We start from the raw sequence: 12,711 nt of genomic DNA on the forward strand, positions 1-12,711 counted from the left end.
CCAGAGGTGGAGATCTCTGCTCTACACCAAATCAAATCCAGTTTTTTCATAATTAAAAAATTTTCATCATTAAATTTATTTTAATGTTAAGTGGAACAGGAGCAAAATCTTAAGACTGTCTCCAGAGTCCAAGACTAGTTCTTGTATTGGTTTGGCCAAGACATTGAGATAGACGAATCAGAATGGGCATCAGCCTGCTTATAACCACAAAATGTACAATGAGCAAGCAGACAGCCTGGTTTAAAAAAAGACCATATGTGTGTAACACCAGTCCTCAAGGGCGAGAATCCAGCATGTTTTAGAGTTCTCTTTAAATCAACAGCTGATGACCCTCGAAAAGTGTTAAACTGCTCAAATTAAGCTAATTAAGCTAAACTAGCTCAATTAGATCATCAGCTGGAGCAAAACCCAGCAAACACTGCCACAGGTCTGGACAGGAGGTGTGTACCAGTGGTAGAAATCATTTATTTTTCCCCAATACTACACTTTGTGAGATGGAATACTTTGCTTGCAACTACTGTACTGAAAAATACCATGAGTATGAGTTAGAACCTGGCAATGGAGACCAGTGTCACAAGGAGCATAAGACGAAATATGCAGCTTTTTTATTAAAGCTAGGCTTTAAAGCATGAAAGCTACTACCAAGGTGAGCAAGGATCCATTATAGGAATCTAGACACAGGCTTGCAAACGAGTGAGCTCTGCTCGCCACACCAAGTGGGAAACACGGACGTCAAGCCTGAAACCAGAGTCCAGTCCTCATAAACATCCACTGTAGCTGGTGCCAAAAGTAAAGTAAAGAGAAGACTTTCATGACAAAAAAAATGGACATCCACAAGTAATCAGTCACCTTTAATAATAACGTCCTTAGTTTCTACGATCTCATATCACCCTACTGTATAATTCCATTTCAAAGAGTCCCAAGATAGTTTACATTTCCTTAAAATTTATTCCCCCATATTTTGCAGTTGATTCATAAATTAACCCAAGAAACTAACCACTTCCTTAACCTTGCCTGCCTATTAGACTTCAAAGGCATGGCACATCAAACGCAGTAGAATTGACATGACTTTTTACAGTAATAGGTCTCAGAAGCTTCAGCTTTCCTCCATCTATCATGTCCTGTAAATGAGTCCAGCCTCCACACACCGGCCCCACCTTCCCAATCACAACTATCACTCCAACATCGTCTCACTTCACCTTAACCTTCAACCAGAAACCACGCTTGTAATAAGCACCGTGTGCAGGCTTTTGATCAGGGAGGAGATGAAAGGCAGTGCCGTCTGTACGCCCCAGGCCACCTCTGCAGTCAAAACAAGAAATACTCACAGGAACAAAGAGGGGTGGAAGGAAGGAGAAAGACACCGCAATTTTTGCCCGGTACTATAGATTCGCGGCAGGAGAGAGAGACAAATTTTAATGTCAATCTCAGTTCGGGGCGTGTCTGTTGTATCCCAGTTGTGGTCAACTTACTTTTGGAATTCATAGCCCTTTTAAAACACTGAAGCACACTTGTTGCAGTTTAAGGGTGAAAACGAGGTTAGACTGTGAATGAAAAAAGAACTTCCGCGCGTGTCGTGAGCATACATATATGTCTAACTATTGCTCGCATGGATCATGCACACTAAAAAAAAAAATGGGACAAAATTCACACAATTAGATTCATTCTGTATTTTTTTTAAAGTGATCTAAGTGGTTTTTCAGCCTAACGACTATCAAATGCACGGGACCTAATTTAAGGTCAACATACATATCCGATACCTTACTTTTAAGAAGTTAGTCTGAAGACAATTTGTTTGGGAGAAATCGGATCACTTCGGTCCAGAAGAACGAGAGAAGAGCAAAGCAGAAATTGAAGGTTTTATGCTGCCGTCATTCAATTTTGTTTCAACATCCAATTAGGCAAGAGGCTCTACAAATTATCGCAAAGGCAGGCTACAGGCAAGCTAACAAGCCCCAGGGCTTAAGCCTGCTGTATAATCAGCGCCTACTCTAAATTATAGACTGCAGCCACTTGAAATGGAGTTCAACGAAGGGCTGCAGGAAAGGTCAGCCATTAAACTAATATTGTTAAGTCACGGAGTGCATTCCTATGGATAATGTCAACACAAAGCAAAAAGAAGAAGCTGATTAGGTATTTAAAACTTTCGAGTGGTTGCCCTGTTATTGTGGGTTTTGAAAAGCTTTCAGCAAGAAAAATAATAGTCTGTGTTCTATGATTTGCTGCTTTCAAAACATGCATCGCAGGCAAGGAATGCACCACTCCAGAAAAATAACATAACCGGCTCTCCTGGTTTTTAGAAACAATGGATACATATGCAATATGAAACATATTTTTTGACTTTGTGTCATAAAACAGTAGATTTTACCAGATGACTGTACTCCACCCGTGCTTAAACACTGACTCGCTCATCTTACACTGCAAAAATCTTAAATCACTTCTGAAAAAAAATCAATAAGGACACCAATTTGTTTACGGCTTTGGTCTTAAAATGCTCAGAAGAGTTCCAAGTTTACCTCTTGTCCTGCAGAAATCCTTCTCTGTATCAGTGAGGCATAAGCCTTGTTTAATACTAACGTGACACATCAAGGGTGGCCAGGAGAATGGGTTCCCACTGGTGCCACTTAATACTGGTATCAGACCTGTCAGTCTTGGCAATGGAGGAGTGACTGCACCAATCACGCGAGCAGCAGGCTATCCTTTTGTATCGGGCAGAATGATTAAGAACCCCCTTTAAAACGTGGCAGGTGCCAGCTGCTGCCCAGCCGGCGGCACGCATGTGAAATTGACTGACTGACCTGGTTGATGGAGTTGGCAGCGCAGGAAGCCAGGCCCGTTCCCAGGGAGGCCAGGAGGAAACAGCCAAGGTCAAAGGGCACCGGTGCCATCGCAAAACCAGCTGAGGCTGTTGTGACAACCAAGGCTAGAAAAGACAGATGAAAGAAAATGTTCAGCCAGATAAGGACAAATCAGGAAAAGGAGAATTTTGATTTTATTTACCAGAGCTTTCTGTGTTGTCATTTATCCACAATTATGAGATCAGTCTTTCATTACTGAGAAATTAATTTGTTAGGAAAACAAAATGCATAAATAATTATACCTGATTCCAGACTAATTCTGACAGATTAAGTTTAAGCTGCTGCAAATCTGTTTCATTTGGCAAGACATCAAATGTTTTGCCAGATGGCATCGTGGGATACAAATCCAAGTAGATATACTCAAATTGGCAAGATAGTCTCCATTTGATTTTAATTCTAATCAATCAAAAACAACAGGGACATTATATAAACTGTTAATTGCTCCTCTACATCTATCTTTTGCTTGCTTTTCAACAGTTATGCTATCTATGGTCTCAATTCACTGTTCCCAGAAGCCATACAAAACACCTGGTGTAGTGTTACAAAAGAAAATGAAAAACCTTCTGTGCAAATACCCCGTAACAATGAATCAAGAGGTTAGGCAAACATCCATATCTTACTCTACCCAGGATTAAGTCAAGAAAAGATCCTGTTGAGACGGTGTAACCTGGAGGCGTTTTGCATTTTTGTATCAGTAAAAGTAACACAAAACCATCCATCCATTGTCAGAAAGCCACATATTCCTGATAAGGTTTTGCAGCGACTCAGAGCCCATCCTGGATTTACAGGGCAGGACAAAAACTGGACAGGATGGGACCCCAGAGCAGGGCACAGCCGGGCGGAATCAATCCCAAGATCCAGTAGTTAGGCAGCAGCAGTGCTGACTATGTCTACATGCTGCCCGACACACAAATCAATAAGAAGTACCGTGCTTCCTCGTCAGGGAACGTCCTACATTCACAGGTTGAAAGAACATGAACTTTGTGAGTCTTCAGTAGAGGAGATCACAGGGGGACCTCGTCACAGTAATCAAAATACACAAGAACACCGACAAAGTGTTTTGTCCTCCAGACGTCTTCAAAACGAACAGTGAAACGCAGACCAGAGGACACTAGTGGAAACTACATGGAAGTGCAGGAAACATCTTCAACCACAGCGCCGTGGGTGTATTGAACGAGCTGCTCGGCCACGTTGTTGGAGCTGACACCCTGTTATTTTTAAAGGAACTAATGGCTGATAACACAGGGTCAATTAGCTGCTAACTACCAAATGGACTACAAGGGCTGAAGTGCCTCCTCATGGAAGTCATTCGGCCAGCAGCCATATCACCCTGCAACTCACACCTGGCAACCCACTGAAGCTCAGCAGGTGTGAGCCTGGTCAGTACCTGGATGGGAGACCTCCTGGGAAAAACTAAGGTTGCTGCTGGAAGAGGTGTTAGTGGGGCCAGCAGGGGGCGCTCACCCTGCGGTCTATGTGGGTCCTAATGCCCCAGTATAGTGACGGGGACACTATACTGTAAACAGGCGCAGTCCTTCAGATGAGACATAAAACCGAGGTCCCGACTCTCTGTGGTCATAAAAAATCCAAGGGCGTTTCTCGAAAAGAGTAGGGGTGTAACCCCGGCGTCCTGGCCAAATTTCAACCATCGGCCCTTACCAATCATGGCCTCCTAACAATCCCCCTCTATGAATTGCTTCATTACTCTGCTCTCCTCCCCACTGATAGCTGATGTGTGGTGAGCGTTCTGGCGCACTATGGCTGCCGTCGCATCATCCAGGTGGGGCTGCACACTGGTGGTGGTGGAGGGGAGTCCCCATTACCTGTAAAGCGCTTTGAGTGGAGTGTCCAGAAAAGCGCTATATAAGTGTAAGCAATTATTATTATTATTATTCCTCTTATACTTAATCCCAGACCAGAGAGACAATGAGATAGGGAAACCCACACAGCCTTGATTCAAGAGCCACGGCTCACACTTTTCTTCTGATCCTTCTTGGCAAGGCAAGTACTGGACTCTGACGGGCTCACACTCTATCAGCTTCTGGTTGCTTCCCTTTCTTTTCTCAAACCTTGACACCCAGTCTTTAAAAAAACAAAACCATCTCCTCGGATATGTCATCTTTATAAAAAGTACAGATTTTGGGCATTCCAGAACAGATACGTGAACAGATTATTAATGCCACACCAGTGGTCGAAAGCACAGTAAACCCTCAGTTTAACGGAGTGATGGGGGGAAGGAGTGTATGTAATTGCTGAATGTCTGTTCAATCGCAAATCACGTTCTCGCAGCCTACAAATACAATATCATATGAAAATAAAAAATATATATCTACAAGGGTTCAGGATATTCTGAATAATTTTTTAACAATAGCAATCAATACAGTTAATGAAAACTGAGTCTCTGCCTTTTTGTATCAAAAACATAAGCTCTTTATTATGTGTAAGAAATATACTGTATAAAATTTGCTAAAGCATATGAAACACAAAACAACACCTTTCTTATGTAACTGACCTACCCTATATTAGGCACTACTGATATTTCGGAATTTAAACCTATGTAGTATGCATTTTACCTTGTTTTATTCTCTGTACATTTTCCCATTGTTATTAGGAAAGTCCTGTATTTTTTACAGACTAAATTCCCCGTCTGGTTAAATTCAAAGTCTGTTAAAGCCAAGTCTTTTAAACAGAGGGGTTACTAGAATATACCAATGTGAGAATTATGCTATTAGGCTCTCAACAAACATCTAAACCATTTTCCTTGTAGATTTCACAGTATGCAAAATCATTGAACAAATACAGATGAATGACTTAGCAAGTGGCCTATATTGATTTTGAATGTTCAAATGGTCATTGCATGAGTATGAATAAGAAACAAAACCCTTAAGCTTGAAGAAACAGTGCACTTTGTTTTCCTTTCATTAGATGATAACAAGAACAACACCTGTAGGCTTCAAACACTGAAAACTTACCGTGGATCATGATGCTGAAATGCAATTTCAATCAAACTAAAAGCCACCCAAACTCACTTAACTGTGGTTGTCCACAACTCTGAAACCCTGGCTATCACAGTACACTGGGAACAGAGAGCAGATAGAGTACCTGTTAATTTGATTTTGGACAGTCGTGCATAGATCCCAGGAAGATCCTCCAGGTTCACTTTGACCTCCTTCCACTGCTTCTCCTTTTGAGCATCCTGACTAGTAGCAGGCTCCTCGGAAACAGGGACAGATGCCTTGCCTTCCTGTATGCAGGTCTCACTGGGTAAAGTTACAGTGCATGGGGGTGGCTTGAGAGTGGGAATCTGCTGCACTCGTCGGATAACCGTTTCTTCCTGCAGGAGGGGCTGCTGATCTTCTAGGGGGGCTACCAGATGCTCCTGTTTGGCTTTCGCCCTCTGGCACAAACCCCTGGTGTTTTTGGTGACATACTGTACAAAAGAGAAAACAAAACAAAGTAAAAGGAGGGGTTTCACACTGGCGCTCATCAGAAATCACATGCTCTCCCGAGAGGCTCAAGCAGCACAGTCAGGCATTTAGAGCACAGACTGAAACCCGAGGTCCTGATGTTGCCTTTTCAGGCTCAGCTGGCTACTCAGCCAGAGCGCTCTTACTTTTCCAGCAAAACAATGACTCGTGTGGCCAACAGGGCACTAGCCTCAGACCCCTCCTCTACCAGGTTCTGTCTCGCACAACAATGTGGTTTCTGCACTCACAGGCAAAATAATAAATGGATCTGCATGTGGGTTCAGAGCCCCAAGATCAAAATCAAATAGTAATGAACTAACAGGTCTTACTGCTCACTTCAGATTATAAAACTGAATGGAAAAAATATGAAAAATCAACAAATCTACTGCTGAAGGTATGGTGTTTGTCCAATCTCTTTGTGACGTTACTCATTGTTGCCTCAATCCAAGAGAACTATCGGAGTGCCATGGAGGTCTATAAAATGAACAACGGTTCTTACCTGGCGCTTTAGGAAGTTAAGGTGCTGAAAGGTAATGCGCTCACAAGTGCTGGATCTGAACAGCTGTAAAAGGCAGCGAGTGCTGTGGCCACTCCTGGCTCCATTTTCAAGACTTTGGAAAACGCAAGAACCTACCAGACCTGGAATACAGACACAGCATTCACACAACGGGCCAGTACTATGATTTTCAAAAGACATTTTAAAACAGTTTCTCACCTTGTGTTAATGGGCTTTCAATCACAGTTCAAATAAATCAGATTTCATTTCCACTGGGTTTTTAGGCAGTCAGATATTGATTTTAGTCAATAATATGACACTGCTTGACTTTACTGACTCTGTACATATCATCACACAGATTTCCTACTGACCGTAGCTTGATGTTGAAATCCAGCAGGTGGCCAAACCTTGTTCTGGAGAGTCTCAACGTAGAAGGTTTTAAGGTTATGTTTCTTTATACAAGTATGTGTGATATACTGAATTGCTTTGAGAAAGATCTGGACCTGATCTTTGGATCAATTAGCTAGTAACTACCACCCTTAAATCACTAATTTACGAACAGGTGAAACAAGTAGTCGCTTTGACCACTGAAACAGACGAGCTGGTCAGTTAAGTAGCTTACACAAAAACATCAAAGCCCTGTAACTTCCAAAGACCGTATTTCACTATTCCCGAGTCATATGAGCCAAGCACAATTCGTAGATCAAAACTCCTATGTGGTCCAAATCTTCACACATTTCCGGTTTATCGGTGACCTATTAGGGCAATAGCAAAGTTCTAGTTCTCCTGCATCAACAATGGGTTACCACTTTTCTGTTACATCAAGGTCAAGTAGAGAACAACATATTGTTAATTTCACTCGCGAAATCACTATCTGAATGTTACTTTTGCTAGAGGATTAACTGGGACGGAAAACGGATTGTGTACCCAGTGCTAAAATAGTAAATTCTAAATATGTTCTGGATGACTTATATGAAGGCCAATCCAGTTCATTTAAAACTGTTACACACCGACGTTGTTGTTGTTGTTCTTGTTCTTCTTATTATTATTACAAATAACTGCAAAGTGTTGAGTACGAGTGAGCAGCTATACAGTATGGGGGAAGGGGTTTCACCATTTAAAGCGTAAATGAAAAAAAAGGCACAGAAGAAATTCCTAATATGTAAATTCGAATATCCTTACAATGCTAAGTGACTCGCTATTTTGCTTAAATTGCTCAATGTGAAGCACACTGTCAAGTTAATTTCAAGGTTGTAAAGAAGGTCAGGCAAAATATACATGGCCATTGCAAACTGAAAAATCACTTTTTTATTGTCTCCGACGACCTCCGACAGTTTGTCAAAACCGAGGGCCACAATACTCGCCCCACAGAATTTATCAGGTATTGGATCCATACCTGTCAGCTTCCTACACGGAGTCTTGTACATGATCATGCAGCATGAAGCGCCGGCTTCACATCGTGTTCTTTACGTACTGTAAGCCGCCATGTTCACCTCCAAGAAGCCGAATCCCTTCCGGGTTACTTCCTAATAGGGAAGGGATAGTAAATGTGACGCACGCAGAAGTGTGCCGGAGTGAGGGTGAATTCTCCATCTCCAGAAAGGGCGAGAAACAAATTAGCCCTTTATCTTTGGGAATGATACACGTGTTCGCCCCTGTATGTACATTATGCTTTAATGTGAGGAACTTGAAGCGCCGAAGGCACAATGTTATTATAAATCAAAAAGTTAGAAATAAAATTCACCTCGGTAACTGAAATATATTCTCGTGTTCTTTTACTTAGACAAAAATGTTGTTACGACGAAATATTAATAGTAAATTAATTTTACTATAAGTGAATATATTTTTCTTCGGTCTGAGGACACGAAGCACATAGGTCACCTGTAGCCAGGATATCTCTGGGAAGGAGCCCGGGAGAGACGGGACAACCCCCTGGAGCAACCGAGTGACGACATCGACTTGAGCGCCGGCCCGTGTCGCCAGCATGCACACGGCAGGACTGCGGTGACACTCTTCAGGCTCTGCTGTGTGTGGAACAGGAGACCTGAGGAAACTTCAACGGCGCTCCAGCTGATTTTTGCTTTTGCTTCTTTCGTCTGTTTTGGTGGGAATGAGACCCTCTGGGACTCTGTCTCGCCCCACACTCCCAAACGTCTTTTGGGCTCAACCCCGTTTGCGGACCTCACGTCTCATCAGTCCTGCCGGACACAGCAGTTTCTGCAAGGCGCAGAGCAAACCCGGTCGCGAAGCAAAGTTCTGCTTGTGCTGCCGCCCTCGTACCACGCCGTCTCACTATCGCCATATGCTGCGCTGTTTGTTATTGTAACACACCGACGGCTATCATTACACGGTGATGAGTGCCGTGACTTCTTGTGGCTCTAGAGACGTTGCACTGGTCTCACGCTCTCTCTTTCAGAGCGTATAAGTCATACGATATGTCCAGTCAAGATACAGGACTGATAATATCAGTGAATACGATCAAACCCAGATAAGGAGAAAAATGTAATGTATCTCAGGTGATAAACTGACTTTAATCATTTTAACAAGAAATGCACGGTAAACTCAGAATAATATTTCCTAGATTATTAACATTTCAACTCTTGTCACTAAATATATATTAGGTACAATTGCAAAAAGAAAATAGTGATAGTGCAAAAAGTAACAGATACACAAATTGATAAATTAAAATGCAAAACCTAACATCCATCATATAGTAGTCTATTCAGCTTGTGTCAAAATGCCTTCCTCCCACTGTAAGCATTTCATGGCCATTGTACTATGAGCTTCACTGGCACTCCCACAATGCTGCAGCCTCTACATTTGGATTTCCAGAGAGCTTGCACCAGCAGGAAAAGGGGCAGGTCTTTTGCTGATGTCATTGCAAGCCTACTGCCTTGCCACAGGGGTCGCTGTTTCAGCCAAACCTGAGAGGACCTGACTATTGACATGACCCAGGCTCATAGGGAGTCTGGATCTCTGCTGGGTGTAACCCAGTGAGCCACTCCATGCACAATATGCACTTGTAGTCTAGGCTTAAATTTGTGAATTTCTGAAATAAAATGGATACATGAATGAGAAGTATTGAACTTGTCAAGTGTGTATGTCTCGTACAAACCCAATGAAGTTGCTGATTAACGTTGGAACATCACAAGTAGGTATTGCTCCCTCTATTTATCTCAAGTTAGATTATTATAAGGAAATACAGTATTCATGTTTCATTAGAGTTATCTACACTATTTCTTTAATATATATCAGTTATTGGACATGAAACTGAGAAAAATGCTTCTTTAAAACTGAGTGTGTAAAACATACTGTATTACATAAAACACTAAGGAAGTAGGCGATCACAGCAGCATTAACAGTAACCCTGGCAATACAAAAAAGGTTGTCAAAGAAAATTTAAGTTGCACATAATTACAAAAGCTCCTGTTTGCTCCCATGGTCCAAAGACATGCTGGAATAGGCTCAGGCTTCCCCACACCCCTGTACTGGATAAAGCAGTTAGAAAAATGATGGATGGATAATTACATTACTACCAAAATCATACTATACAAATAGGACGGAGATTGATATGTGTTTTTTCAAATGTGAACTAGTGTTTAACAGACTGTAAAGTACATATTTTCTTCCACATATAATTCAGGAGGCTTCATTTAGGACTGTGTGCTAACAGATTACAGCTGTAAGTGAGGAAGACCCTCGAGCAGCTCTGAGGCATGTAGCTTGGTGTGTGTTGAATCTGAGCTGGTGGTACAGGTCACTGGAAACTTCCGTAGTGTGTCAGGACTCACGTGTTAACACTAACTCATTCAGAACTTTGAGAAACAGGACTCCCGCCACAAGCGAAGCCGAGAAACAATATTTATCTTTAGTGTTTTGGAATAATTCATCTCTGCCAAAGACCTGGAGGTTTCAGTCAGTCACCAGTGCAATATTTCAACACACTGACTGCCCTGTTTACACATTTGCACGGGCTTCGTTTGGTTCACTCTGGCGGAGAAGGAGGAAGGTTCTGAGGCCAGGCTGAATGCTGTGACAGTGCGGATGTTATTTTGCTTTCTTCTATCGCCCCTTTAATTTACTGCCCCTGCCTTCAGTACAGTTAATTATGTTACTGCTAACAAAATCAACAAACTTGTAAGAGTGATTAGATACCCATTGGATCACTCAATGAGCACGCTGTAGATTTAGTCAGCCTGCTGCTTTGAGCAAAATGAATCAGAGCCTGATACTTAGATCTCAGTTTATACACTAGTTCACAATAATAACCCTAGGCATTAGGTAGGTCATTTTTTTATTTGTGAGAAATGTTTCATCGTCTAGACACAACACACAACCATTATTTTATGCTTGAATTTACCTTGACTAAGCTTGAATGTAGAGTCCTTAAAACCAGCTTTTCTCTAAGGACTGTCAGTGTAAATATTTGCCAGACTGACCATACTTTCCAAAACATATATTTTTTTTGTGTAGAATCAGTTATTCTACTCAGTTATTTTTTGGAATTGGCAATTGTGCGTTTTCTGTGTCTCAGTTCAAGTATGAACAAACCCTGCAGCCGCACACAGGGAATGGAGGCAGGCTCCTCCCACCCTCAAGCTGCTCGTCTGTCAGCGTGTCACAGGAGGCTCAGCTCTGACCGACAGAGAGACTGGCAGCACCTTGAAGGCCTCAGGGATCACCGTGTCACTGAGAGCCCATAGAGCCCTAGCGACTAATGCCAACATTCCCACTCGGTATTCCTTGTCACTGTTAGCTAGTGACATGTCGCAGGTACTCATGAGACCACCTTTACCCCATGAGCCTATCAGGAGGCCCCTCCAAAGTGTGTTTTAATGGAAGTCTGCTGTAAAAGACAATGAATATGTTAATACCATAGACCACCAAGGAGTCAGGTTTTGGTATAAATCAGAAAGGAATAATAACAGGCATGCAAGAGAACTACAATGCCTTTGTTTTCATGCTTCACTTGCAGTAAAATAACTGTACTGTACATAAGAGGTTCTGAGCTATGTCAGAAAATATAAAACAAACAAATGGAGGTTATTTCCTCTCGCGAAAAAAAAAAGAGTGAAATACACAACAATTCAGATGCAGAGCCTTCTCCATCTGTCTTGATTTCATATCGCTACGTGTTCCTCAGGTGAATTTTGAAAATCTCAAGTTAGATATTAATGTTGTAAGCTTACATCATCTGTTATTATTTTATTCAGTTATGTAGTAAGAGTTCTAATGTTCTGGTGTCATGCGCTTTAATGTATTTTAAGTTATATAGAATTCTCTGTTTCAGTTTGTAAATAGTTTTACTAAATATACGTATCCTTGTGTTCCGATTGGTCTTACTGGGTAAAGTGGCATTTAAAGAGAGAGCTATCAGGAGAAGTGGGAGAGAATGAAGTAAGCTGGAAATGTGACTGTTGAAATAAACTTTTAGAAGAGAATATTCATCTCCATCCTTGCATGCAGAATGTCCAACCACCAGCACACAAACCCTGCAGTTACTGTGAACAATGAGGAGTGAAAGTTATGAACTCAGCATACACACATGAGTTAAATGTCCCGGGAGACCAATAGCAGTAAAAAGAATTCATAAAACAGTTTTATTGCCATATGCATTTCTGTCCCTTTCATAGTTAGCAAACTAAACAACCTGTTGAACAGATGGAACAAATATGGAGGGCAAAGAACAAGAATTTTATATTGTCTTCTCCACTGATGGCACAGAGTTTCATAATGAGTTTATCTAAACACTCGCTGCCTGCTTATGAAGTCTTACTACAGGACTTTATTCATACTCATCCAACAGTATTACACCATCTCTAAGAAGCTGTTTCTTTTTTTTTTGCAGAGGAAAAAAAACATCAATTCATGATCCAGCATGTAATATTTG

At 41.7% G+C, this 12,711-nt stretch overlaps 1 protein-coding gene across 1 annotated transcript in view; it reads right to left on the reverse strand.

Annotated features, from left to right (window-relative positions):
* The window catches only part of cox10 (cytochrome c oxidase assembly factor heme A:farnesyltransferase COX10), a 46,553-nt gene extending 38,223 nt beyond the window's left edge, over positions 1-8,330 (reverse strand). The window contains exons 1-4 of the mRNA XM_015356634.2: positions 8,218-8,330; positions 6,825-6,964; positions 5,961-6,288; positions 2,799-2,923 (exon numbers count right to left, since the gene is read on the reverse strand). Of these exons, the coding sequence (XP_015212120.2) occupies positions 2,799-2,923; positions 5,961-6,288; positions 6,825-6,964; positions 8,218-8,254 (630 nt within the window). The 5' untranslated portion in view covers positions 8,255-8,330. The remainder of the gene's footprint in view (positions 1-2,798; positions 2,924-5,960; positions 6,289-6,824; positions 6,965-8,217) is intronic.
* Between the last annotated feature and the right edge of the window lie 4,381 nt (positions 8,331-12,711).

Source organism: Lepisosteus oculatus, chromosome 9 (genome assembly GCF_040954835.1).
Source record: "Lepisosteus oculatus isolate fLepOcu1 chromosome 9, fLepOcu1.hap2, whole genome shotgun sequence".
NCBI classification, from domain to species: Eukaryota; Metazoa; Chordata; class Actinopteri; order Semionotiformes; family Lepisosteidae; genus Lepisosteus; species Lepisosteus oculatus.